Source organism: Tenebrio molitor, chromosome 5 (genome assembly GCF_963966145.1).
Source record: "Tenebrio molitor chromosome 5, icTenMoli1.1, whole genome shotgun sequence".
Classification (NCBI taxonomy): domain Eukaryota; kingdom Metazoa; phylum Arthropoda; class Insecta; order Coleoptera; family Tenebrionidae; genus Tenebrio; species Tenebrio molitor.
The window spans coordinates 16713558-16726387 of record NC_091050.1 but is presented as its reverse complement, the minus strand read 5'-3'; the positions used below and the strand labels follow the sequence as shown (position 1 = coordinate 16726387).

The 12830-nt window shown below is 36.2% G+C and overlaps 1 protein-coding gene across 32 annotated transcripts in view; it reads right to left on the bottom strand.

The window, feature by feature from the left end:
* LOC138132282 (uncharacterized) overlaps window positions 1-12830 on the bottom strand; it is an 89866-nt gene that overhangs the window by 67591 nt on the left and 9445 nt on the right. For 28 of the 32 annotated variants that reach the window (XM_069049716.1, XM_069049721.1, XM_069049717.1 and 25 more), the window contains one exon: window positions 9301-9486. The exons of the other annotated variants lie outside the window; for them this stretch is intronic. In XM_069049716.1, the coding sequence (XP_068905817.1) occupies window positions 9301-9486 (186 nt within the window). The remainder of the gene's footprint in view (window positions 1-9300; window positions 9487-12830) is intronic. 32 annotated transcript variants of the gene reach the window in all.

Sequence of the window (12830 nt, the reverse complement as noted above, 5' to 3'; positions counted from 1 at the left end):
GTACGCTGGATAAAGAGTACACTAATCACACGTTATACACCCCCGTCATGAGTCGAGGTCGTGCGTTTGTTGACGCTCCGAAGGGCAACTTTGCCGAAGTTTCAGATTAATCGCAAACAATCGACCCCAAGAAATAATACCCTTCAAGGGTGCCAAGGAAGAACGACGTAAGAAAATAGGTGTCAAAATTTGTGTTACTGTTAACGGTGCGACCTATTTTCAAAGGAGGAACATGTGCCAACTCCCAATCTACAAAATGTGTTCGTTGGGGAATTACGGGAGGACGAATTGCGAGACAGACGTGAGAGGATTAACCTCTAAGACTTCTTCGCGATTTTGTTGTGGTTGTGTTAATATTCATTACAATCTAAATTTTCAAAAAAAAATTAGCAAAGCTCAGTCAGATTTCATACAAAAATAATCTGTAGAAAAATTAAATTAAAAACACCTTGTTTTATTAGTGCGGCTTCAAACATTTTCCACCATGTTGTCATTCTGGATGGACTCCATTAAAACATTATTTTAAAGGATTACGCCTACAGTGACCAACTGGGTAATGGTGATGGTGTATTTTTGTCAACCATTATCAAAGAAAGGTCAACTGACTTTACGCCCGTACAAAGTTTTGCTATAAACCTCTCATGACTGAACCTTAAAACATGTATAATCAAATAGACGCCCTACCTAAATGGAAATGTTTAACTCATTCAGAGTTGAAGGACAAACCTAAAAAGTTTCTACAACAGCATCAAGGCTTTTCACCCCGTTGGTTGGCAAGTTAATAACAGCTTGATTCTGAATGTCAAACATTTTCAAAATGTGCTCCGAGTATTAAACGTTTACTTGACAATATACAGGGTTATTCACGAGAGACTTCCGATGAAAACCGTTATATGCAACCGAACATACAATTGCCAATAGTTTCTAGCTTCCTAAATTTATAAAAAGTAATACTTAATCAACGATTGCTGGCCCTTATTGTCTGTCGTGTCAGTATTATCTGTCATGTCAGTTTTGCTTTTGCTTTTTCACTTTTGCTCATAACCTCAATAAAGAGAAAGTGTCATAATTAATTTTATTCGCCAAGCTACTTGGATTGCCAACTTATTTCGAATTAAACAAAATATCAAGTTTCCTGTATTTTGGGTTGCATATAAAGAAATTTTCATCAGAAGTCTCTCGTGACTAACCTTGTTTAAAAAAAAAAACGGATTTCTGTTAATTAAAAAATATATCTGTGACCACATTTGAAAAACTTTCAACAAAGTAATCTACTACTGTTCGGACAGGATATTTGCATTTTATGGAGTTAATAATTTACAGCTGCAGTCAGAGAATAATCTTCTTTGTGAGGATCAGTTCGCAGCAGTGACATTTTCAAATCGGTTCAACACCTGACTGTGTTGGCCCACAAGAGATTTGTTTTTGGATTTTCTTGTGGCTTAAGACAGTGTTTTAGTAAGCCTTCAGCAGATTTTTTCTTGTCCAGCGCGAACCATGGTGCGACAAAACGTTCGATACATCCAATATTATCGACAGGGAAGACGGATCGGTCGTATTATTCTTCGATGTCCCACCACATTCTTAAGAAATAAAAATGATTTACGACCGTTGTAAATGTATTATATGGGGCAAAAAATGTACTAAAACGAATGCTTTACAGTTGTGCATGCTCAAATTATTACCGTGTAACCGCATTCCTTTTGAATCAACAAAATTTTCAAGTGACAAAATTCCAATCTCATCATTACGATAACTAAACAAGAAATAAATAAGTAAATTTGAATAAGACGACGGTAATAAAAAAATAAAAGAATGTTATCACGTCTCCGTTTTGAACAGCTTCTCGAATATCATTTTATCATTTCTTAAGTCTTCATCTGTGTAGTGGCTCGTAAAATTCCAAAGAAAAAAATATGCTCCCTCAATTGAGCTTTTCATTTTTTTTTCTTTTAAATAGGTAAGTCACAAAAGTTGTGATCTATGCAGAAGCGTTTTCAACACAAACTTGCATTAGCACTAGACACATAACAAATATGTATATGATATGAGATGACGAAGGAAAGTGATTTAATTTTACCTTAAAATACATTCTTTGTGACATTTCGATGATGAACCTGTGTCGTCTCAAATCCGAAACAAAAACTGTCAGTGTTATCACCCCATCTCGTATCCTTTATACATGGTGAATTCAAAGTTGGCAGGTTCTATTTACCTCTAAGCTTTCTTAATGCAAAAGTGGTTTTATTGGTTCGCAAAGTCAACATTCCAACGAAACCAATATTGGAAGCACACTTTATCAATGTGTAATAACGAATTTTAGGCTGAAATTTTGTGCATTATCGGTTCGTCGAGAATAGAGTTTTAATAAAGGGGGCGTGATGGCGCATCCGAATTATTTTTCCCTCCACCGAAAACACCATTCAAGCAAAATCATCACGAAGTTTTTACATCTGAAATTCAAGACTTACCACCAGCGCATATTTAAGGAATATTAAGTGGGCTACATTTTATTATCTCGACAATCCTTTCAAGTCTCCTAATAAAAACTTTGTCGAGACCGATTCGAGACATTTAAATAAAACAAACCAATTAATGGAAACTTTTCGATAGGCATTAAATTATAAAAGCGAGCTTCTACTGCAGCTTTCAGATGGGAGGGTTCTCGGCTTTCTCATCTGCTTCTTTTCCGGCACGGACACGATGTACAATTAATAAGAATCAAAAAGTGTTTATTTTGTTTACATCTGAAAAGAATTCGTCTTTTGTAAGGCAACCGAATGGTACCTACTATTGGGAGCATAAAAAGTGGGACATCAAATTTCTTTCAGTTTTGAAAAATTCGATGTAGTTCAAGCTTTATTGTCATTTTTTTTTGACACTATTCCAGTTGACAGTATAAAAATTTATTTTATACTCCTATTTTCCTTTTCCAAATGCCCTCTTCTTTTGATAAAGGTAAATTTTGATTCAGACTTTGCATTAAATAAATATTCACTACGTGCTTACTTACACTCATTCCGTATAACCTACAATACATAATGACAACGTCAATCAATTCAAAATAGGGTTAGAATTGGATAAGGGTTATTTCACATTAAAAGACAAGATAATAACGTGGACGTCCCACTTTTTTTTGCCAGCAATAGTACTATTCCGGACACGGAATCTTGGCCATAACTGACATTTAACTGACAAATATGTGTGAACTGGCCTTTATTGAATATAACCCAACTTTTGACTCGATAATGCCATTTCCTTGCTTTTTTGATGTCAGAATAAAAACATCAAAGTGATTTTTAATTATTGTCATTTATTAATGACGGTAATGATTGGTTTGGATCATTTTTTTTAGAAATGTCAAAAAAGTGTTGGCCAAGATTCCGTGTCCGGAATAGTACGTCAAGTCGAGCCGCCATGTTTTATTCCACGGGTAGGTACCTACTCCCCGCACAAAGTCGATACATCTAAAAGCAAACGGGCATTAATATGAATATTTAACGTGTTCTTAGTGTTTTCGAGGCACAGTTTGTCAAAGCACGGAAGGCCCAAGTATTGAATCGCACCATTTCCGAAATGTAGGTACAACAACGTCCGTTTGTTACAAGTGTAATGGTGGCATTTATAGACAAATCCTATTCACGGATGTGGATTATGATAATCCCGAAGGCGTTGTTGTCCCAATAAATCGTGTCTATAGCGACAACATTTAAGATTAAGGAAGGATCTCGGGATTTGCCTGCGAAAGTAGTGGTATTCAGTATTTTCTTGTTTGAATGTCGGCCACGCAACGTAAAGAAAAATCTGTTGCCGCGGTAAGACCGTACGTATCCACCACGTTTACCATTTTTATCACCGACCCAGCGATAATAAATAGAGAACGTACAGACGCCACACGTCCGGTTTCAGCGAAACGTAGAATTCTCGAGGGTTCGCAATATTTTACGGGAAATTGTAGTTTTACAGTTATAAATACGAACGGGCAGCCATTCTGCGGTCTTATACAAGGGAGAAGAGACCGTATTTTATTTTTCCTTTTTATTCCTTTGTGTATTACGTCGCTAAGTAATTACGTAACAGAGAGCCACCGTGTCAGGTTTTTGCACGCATTTCTCTTTCGATAATAATTGGTTCGGTCAACAATTTCGCAAACTCGCTCGACAAATTCCATGTTTATTTTGCCCCCTCTGTTGAACTTTGTCCCGACGACACCAACACTCTTCGATCATAAATGATACAGTTAACCAACTCCACCCGACACGACGCATTTCACCATTACTTCATCACAAGAAAAAGTTTGGAAACTCGAGTCGCTCAGTTTCGACTGGACTAAGCAAAGCTCCAACTTTGTTAATCTAAATCCATACTTGGATTGTGTGTACGAAGTTGAGACCGTAACTTGAATTAAAATGATACACAAGAAAAAACTTTACACTTCACGGATTATCAAATTCCGCTGTTTGTTATTCTCCGTGTTGTTTGGAAATATCAAAACTTAATTAAATTTAATTACAAGAAACGGGATAATTGAATGGTAAGAAGAGGGTGATTGTTTGAAATGTAAAGCAACCTAAAATTCCCAACTGGATCATTTGTCTCGAATTTCTCCCTCAAGTAAATGGATGTTCGTTGCTCCAGAGACATTGACATTTGTGTAGGTTTTCCAATTCCTCCTTCCCAATACTATTTTTCTTTCAGATGTATTATGTGCCACAGCGGTTAAAAATATAAAAAATGGAACTGTCACATGTATTCACGTAAAAATTGTCATTGACGAGCTTGGTCTCTTAATAATTAATCATCGGGTCACAATCGATAGCGGAATAGTTTAAAAATTGAAACAATCTTTGACGTTTACGGGTCTGTCAAAAACTTAACCCTTTGCAAATTAGAATTAAATTGAAGCAATTAACGACAGCCATGACATCTTCTCCAGAAGGAAACATTCCGTTTTGAAATATTCACACTATAAATATAAAATGAACTTCCTTCTTTTTTATCTTTCCTGTCTAAAGATACGCGACAAACGGTCTTTTTAGAATGCACATTGCTGAAATAAATTCTGGCCCGACTTACCTTCTAAAGACACGCAGTGTCTCCAAACGAACATTTCTAGCAACAACAATAATACTGCCAAGCTGATTACGCAACTACACTCTTCCAAATGCGGAACACCATGTCCGACTTGCAAAGAAAATCTCACCGAGGCGAGTGTTTCGAAAATGGTGAAGGCGCCGGGTTTCGCGATCGACGTCTGTTTTAAAACACCATCGATAATAATTTAATTATCGAATTTTAATTGCGAACAGTTGCGAAGAACAAGTGCGCGGATGCCGACACCGAACTAATCAGAATCCGGATTAACGCGTATGAAAATCGGAAATTAATTAAATCAAGCCGGATTATTATCAGAGGACAAACATTGGTGCGCGAGTTAAGTGGTAACCTGTTGTTACTACACTGTAGTAGGCAATCCGCAGCCTCCCGCGATGTGAAGGTTGTCGGCCTCGCGCATGCCAAGCCGCCTTTGAACATACCTGGATACACTAACTGGGTTACGAACGGTCATGTAATATACAACATGCGGTCCTGCCGATACTCCCTTTTCGACTCTTGTTATAGAAAAATTCTTTGCGCCACAGATCCATCTCATACCCACACATATTGGAATTTTGCGAGAGTACGGAAATGCGCTTGCGACACTTTAAAACAGGGGGGACGTACGCAAAGATTCCCGAAAGTTTCACTAATCACAACAGAAAGCTCGAACGTAATTCACACCTTCCAAATTTCTGAAATGTTATCCAAGATGGCAAATCGATAGGGCCTAATGCCGCCCACCGTTTAGCATAATTACGCTGGCGTGAATTGTAATTATGGTCCTAGTTCTCTCACGCCGCTTACCCTGCTTATTAGTTATCCAGCCGAAGTATGTGTGAATATGAGCAAAAGCGAGGGAGTTGTCGGCTTTTGGTTATACGGTCAATAGGCAAAATCCGCACATTAACAGGCAGTCGTTCCACTCTGCTAGTTTGTTTCACAGACCGGACCAAGGAAAAAATTATCGACTATCGGTGGCAAATAAAAGAAAAGTACCACCAGTGTGGTACGAAAAAAAACATTATATCAGAGGAACTGTTGATATTAATGGTCAATTAATCTTGATTAAAGGGAAGAAAGTATGCAAACATGTAGACAAAAATTGTACAAACAGTACCTGCAAAATTTATTGCGTCATAAGGCAACAACTACATTTTTCCGATTTTATACGCTAGGTTCACTGAGCACTGCCAAGACTTCTGAACTCAAGATTAAAGTTTTCTTGTTTATTCTTTTTCTGACTGACGTAATCGTAGATTTTGATAATATCAATAATGCACCCAGCTACTCGCGGTTTTTGTCGATTCTGAACGTCTTCTCGTATGATTTATTCTAAAATTTTTGCAGGTCTTATTTAAGGATAAGGCTCCTTGAGCCTTTTTCACTCGTTCTTGTTTAAAAACATTTCTGAATTGTCTGTAATATAAGCACGTAACATTGTAACATTGATAATCCAAATCATATAAGCACCTTGACTCTTTTATCTTTCAAAAATTATCACTTGTGAATTTTGATTAGTTCGTTCTTAATTTAAAACTTCTAAGGAAAAGATGAAGTATCGTGTGTTTCACAAAAAACTCACTCGCAGCAAGCCATGACAAAAGTGAAGTATGTCTTAGTACCAGATGTGAAATGAACTACTAAAGTAAATTTATAGGTTATCTGTCACAACTCACAATATGATGAAAATTTGTAAGTAACAAATGAACTACTTCCAATGAACCTAAAATCGACATGACCAGTCTGTCTATCTCTATAGTCATGGCTTACTGCGAGTGAGTTTTTATTGGAACACACGATATATCTCAATTCGTTCTTAAAAATAAGAGTGATGAATGATGTTAAAATGATCTGTCATTAACACTTACAGTAAGTCCAGATAGTGTAATTAATTTACCATTTAACTTATTGATACTTACACTTTGAAATTTTATTTGCACATTGTCGAAGCTTTCTCAAACTTCTGTGGTGTTCTAAACATTTTTTTTTATAAATGTGAACAAGTTTGACATTCGTATTTGCTTAAACATGAACACATTTTATTCTCGTGTCAAAAATGGATTACTCCCTAGGATTTAGGGATATTCGTTACTAGGTTGCCATAAATTTGGTTAGGTTGGAGGCTATGTGGTTTCTGGTGACAAACAAAAGATATCCCAAAAATGTAAGACAGCAAATTAATTGTAACAGTTGCAAATGACTAATTTCTCGCTAAGTGATAGTTGATAGTTTCACAATCAATTTTGGTTACTGGCGGCATATTTATTTGGATTTAATCTCTCAATTCAAAGTAACCAACCTTAGGCATTCAAAATAACTTTTGAAAATTCTAGTTACACACAACATGAAAAACGTTATTTCCCTAAAAGTTCGTATTTTAGGGAGTAATCCATTTTTGACACGAGAGTAATCGTGTTTATTGTTTTCAACTGTCATAAATTCTCATTTTTCTCCTTTGTAAACTGCCTTTTAACTGCCCTAAAGCAAAATGCAAGATAACGAACCGTTGCCCTAGACAACACATTCAACGTTACATTTGACAGGTCTTGAAAAATTTGTCAAAACTGTCAAAAGCAAATGCAAAATCATTTAAAAAGATTTGGAAGCTTCAGGGACGTCATTTCAAACAATAAAATTTTGTATGCAACTCGTTTCTGGGTAAATTGGGCTTTTCTAATTGCCCTTGAGGCCTTAAAATCCTCGCTACCCTCGTGTTTTAATCTTGTCCCTCGGGCAATTAGAAAAGCCCAATTTACACAGAAACTCGTTGCATAAATAACTATTAATTGCTAATTTCTCCATTATAAAGCGATGGTGACTGAAGTTTTCGAAACTCATTCAACACCATCGCATCGGAAATTATTTGAGTAAAAATTCCACGATTACAGCGAGAAAGACTTATTTTTAATTTCGAAATTAAATACAGACAGCGCTAGTATTTCATATTTTATGAATGAACGTTCAACGCTTCCATTTGGTACAAGATATGATACATGGATTTGAAACATCATGAAAAATACAAAGGAAATCTATTTTATTGACTAAACAAGTAACAAGTTTGAAAAGTGTTTGTACCAACATAATGTAAGAAATTGAATATTTATGCTGTGTGGCTAGAAAGTGGTGTACAAAATAGTCAGGTAAGTTATTGAGATCTGGTCCGAGATCTCTACTATCTTGAACGTAAATGTGATAAATTGGTATCATTTGCTTCCCTGGACATTCGGTTGTGGACATCCGAATAGCAACTAAGAAGACAATAAGTCACAAAAGTTCAAAGTTCTTATCAATGCCCGCAGGAATACACAAGATATTAGAAGTTGAAAGAAGACCAAAATAAAAAAGAGTAACGTCTCGAGACACATAATAGTCTATATCGTTACCATGGGCTATTAGCGCAAAAACTATGAACAAGAGAGTAAACTTGGGAGAAAACTTCCAAACTTCACGAGAACTCCATCAACTGCTGCGAGAAGCAGTTTGGCCTTCAATTTGATTCTTCCTATCTCACAATGATGGCGACTGTATAAAACAAACCTTATCCATCATAGCTGGTGCAACATTTTTAGAAGCTCCATCTTGGAAAAAGTGAATCAATCAAAATTTACCGGCACTTTCAGAAATCCATCTTGGAAATAACTTGGATAAATTTGTTTTTTGAACATATACCCCGCTAATATTATATTTGATTTGGCTGAGGCTATACGGAGAAAGCTTTTAATAATCCATTACGGTCGAATAAAGTAGAACTTTTCGTTAAATAAGGCGGAATGTTTTTATTTGTAAAGTTGTCATCAAAAATACAAGACAGACCCTTTACTTTATTATTCTCGATCCTCACAATCGAATAAAAATAAGTATTTACTTTGGCCGATTTAGATGTTTGTTTTTGTAATTTGGTCAACGTTCTCGCAGATACCGACATTAATTCCCATCTAATTAAACTTCTTGTGTGCACACTTAGCTATATTAAAAAGTCATAGCGTAAGTCTGCCTAAATTTAATTAACTTTCGGAACAAATCGATTGCCAATTACAGAAAGAATACTGAAGTAAGTGGAGACCTTTCAACTTTCATCAATATTTAACAAACATTGCAACCGGCGTGATGTACAGTAAAAAGTAATATTACAGGAAACAACAATAGTTGGGAAGGTAGGTGTTGCGGAATTTGTTTGCTACCACAAAAACATCTAATTACCTCCTTCTCTCCCGAACTTCCTTTTCTTCTTCGATGTGGAGCTTTGCTTCTGATTCGAAGACTTTTCACACTTCTCCTTATCCTTGTCTTTATTTTTCCACCGTATCAGCATATTCGCACTGTCGCGTTTAAGTCTTTTCAATTCGACACACTCAGTATTCGCAAGGGCAACATCATCGTCCGGCTCTAAAAATTAGCCAAAATTGGCGGTAAACTACTTTAAAAAGTTGACTTTTTGTGTCGAAACAATGGGTGTTCCGGTTAATTAGTGTTCGTGCAAGAATAAAGCATAATGGCATCTTAACAGCTAAAGTCTGGTCGATCTTTCTTAATTAAAGTGTACGAAGAAATTTCCTAAATACACCTAAGAGCCGAAGATAATGGACCGAAAAAAAAAACTCCGGCAAGTTAATTTCGGCTGAGATGATCGGGGCTTTCGGATAAATCTTAACAATCTCGACGATCGAAACAGTTAATAATAAAGCTAGGGACCCGTACGTCACTGTCGCGTAACAGTTGTCATTAAATGTTAAATTGGTGAAAAAGGGTCGCATTTTAGCTGAAATGTGTGGGGGGAGTTTTCTAAAAATACGAAAGACGTCACCAAAAGTGCCAGTTCGAGGAGGGTAAGTCTAATTTCTCGTCCTAGCTAAGATACGAAAATTGTTTATAATAAGTCTTCAATAGTATTTTTTACGGTTGGCAGTACCGAATGATATTTGTAAGTGACTCATCATTTTTAAAAAACTGGTCTCCATTTTGTTCGAAAATTTATACTGAGAAACAGTTTCGTGTAACTTTTCACAAACGGATAATTTAAAGTGAACATATTTCACAACCATTTTTACAGCTGACAATAATTATCTAGTCAGTGAAGTTACTGTCGCGAGCAAAAAAAACTGGTCGTCGAAATCATACTTTGACGTAATGGAAAATGCTCCACTGTAAAACGGTTGTAAATATCATAACATAACCTATCATGATGTTGTATGACAGTAATTGTCATTTTTTTTAACACTTTGTTGACATGGGCATAATCAGACAGGGAAATCTTTTTAATTTTGAAATGACATTGACGACCAGAATTTTTTGCTCGCGACAGTAGATTAAGTTGTACAGTTGGGAGCACGGAATTTCGGGCAGACTTGAAATTTGACTGATATAAGATTTGAAATAGGCTTTAGGTGCTAGACGTATGTATTAATAACCTCATTTTAATATCCACTATTGTCACATATCATTTTGACAAATTGCATTCATCAATCCTCAAAAGTTCCAAGTGCCTAGAAGTGATTTTCTGAAAATTGAACAGCCTTTTATTAAACTTTGGAAATCAATAATTAAATGTAAAATAGTTGTGCATAATTGTGACATTTAATTTTGAAATTCAGTCAAAATTATTATATTATGACATTTGTGGCAATAAAGCTTAGACTACATTGGGTTTTTTAAAATGACATAAATTGCTGCCCGAAACTGGCAAAAGTTGTAAAATGGTCTTTAGTAATAGTAATACACCCATAAGAGTTACCATTTTGGAAAAAAGTTATTATTTTAACCTTATTAAAGTTAGAAATTGGAGCCATTCTGATAATTTTGATAGATTAGGAAATAAGCTCAAAATTCAATACTATTGGGGACAAGGAAAACTGGGCAGATGTGTCATTCAGTTGTCAAAATTTCTAAACCATACCTTAGCTACTCATAACCAAGCTTAAGTTAATTTGACAGTTTTTTTGAAAATATCAGTCATAATGACAGTAAAGGTGCATTTACAATTTACATTGACACTTTTTGAAATGACAATAGCAGACTGCCCAGGATTCCATGTCCCTCATTGTACATCAGTCATATTGACAATAAAGCATGAATTACATCGTTTTTTTTTTAAGTGACACTAATTTGATGTAGGAAATTCCGTGGCCGCGATTGTACATCCTGCTTTTTATTTTTGAAAAACGGATTCTTCTCCGATGTAGGTACTGTATTAGTATTAGTTGGTCATCACACAAATTAACCTGTTTTGGCAATTGTTGCAAAAATCAGAACTTGGATATAAACTAGATTTGTTTTGTTCAAATAACAGACATGTCAACTATGTTTAGTGCTAAATTTCTACAGCACTATTTTTTTTTCTTATCACTGCTTAATATTAATTTCATTTGTCTTATGTAAGTATTACATTTTTGAATTGTCAGTGACATTACATTAAAAATGAGTCACAATCAAAAAGAACGGACACGTTATTTTACAAATGTATTAAGCTAATGAATTTTTTTTTTCTAAATGTTTATCCCGTTATTTCGTAAATGGTCACCTCCCTAGCACCGGTCGTTTCGAATAAGACACCTCATATCTTATCGATTTTTGTTTTAGTACCATTAATTACTGTTCCATTGTCTGGGGGTGTATCAACAATTTCGGAAGTACACGGTATCGGGCCAAAAATTCCCATAAATACGTGTCGATGGATGTTGACAACCGAGGGTGCATTTTACCCTTAGTATCTGAGTTGATGAGGCACGTGTCCCTGACAGAATCAATATCGACCACATGTGGGCGTTAGGCCTGTAAATTCGAAAATATTCTAACATTAAAAGAGCAAACCCTCGTTTACGGGTGGGGAAAAAAAAAGTGTCGCATGTATGTTTGAGTAGTCGGAGTGTCGGAGTGTCTGAGTGGGTTCGAAGTGATACTTACGCTACAACGGGGCCCAAGTGTCAGTTAATATTAATAATCAGAACACAAGTGTTATGATATTAGTAAAAGATGATGAATAAGTCGGCGAGCATAGATTAGGCAACACGGATTATTAGCACAGTTAGGTTCATTAATTATTAGGTCGGATCGTAGGCCGAACGGTAATCCGTTGAAGTCACTGTAGGCCGAGCGAGAACAGACACCGATGCAGCCACCTACTAGATTACAGCATCCGAGTGACGTAACTGCAAGGATAATCGATAGAAGCGCTGCTGTCAGCTAGCGGCGTCATTCTGAACTTAAGGGGTGAACGCCCTTCTATAGCACCACTGCTATCACGCCCTTTGCCCGGGATAAAGCAGGACGCGTTTTCGCCAACACCCTGATGCCTTCGAAAGCTCAAAGTGCACCCACACGCGTGCACGCCCAACTCAAATTGTATTGTCTGAGGGTTGGAAGTGGATTTTTTCACGTTCAAGTCTTGAATCGAAATTTAAAATACAGAAATGTCTCCACAACGAGACGAGTCGGCCGCATAACACCTGCTCTATGCAAAAAATAACAAGATCACATCGCCTGAAAATAGGAGGAATGAAAGGGAGAAAGAAGAACACGAGCATGAAAATGGGACTTTAGACTGAGATATTGTTTTAATTCCTTTCTTGACTTTATCGCGCTCTTCAAACTGACTTTTTATTGGGTAATGTGATCACAGAAGACTATTTATAATAGCACATTTTACTCATTAATCGCTTCTCTTTAAATGATGCCCTAGCAAAGGGAGTTTCATTTGAAAAACTTGACAATTATCTCAAATGAAAATTTTCAAT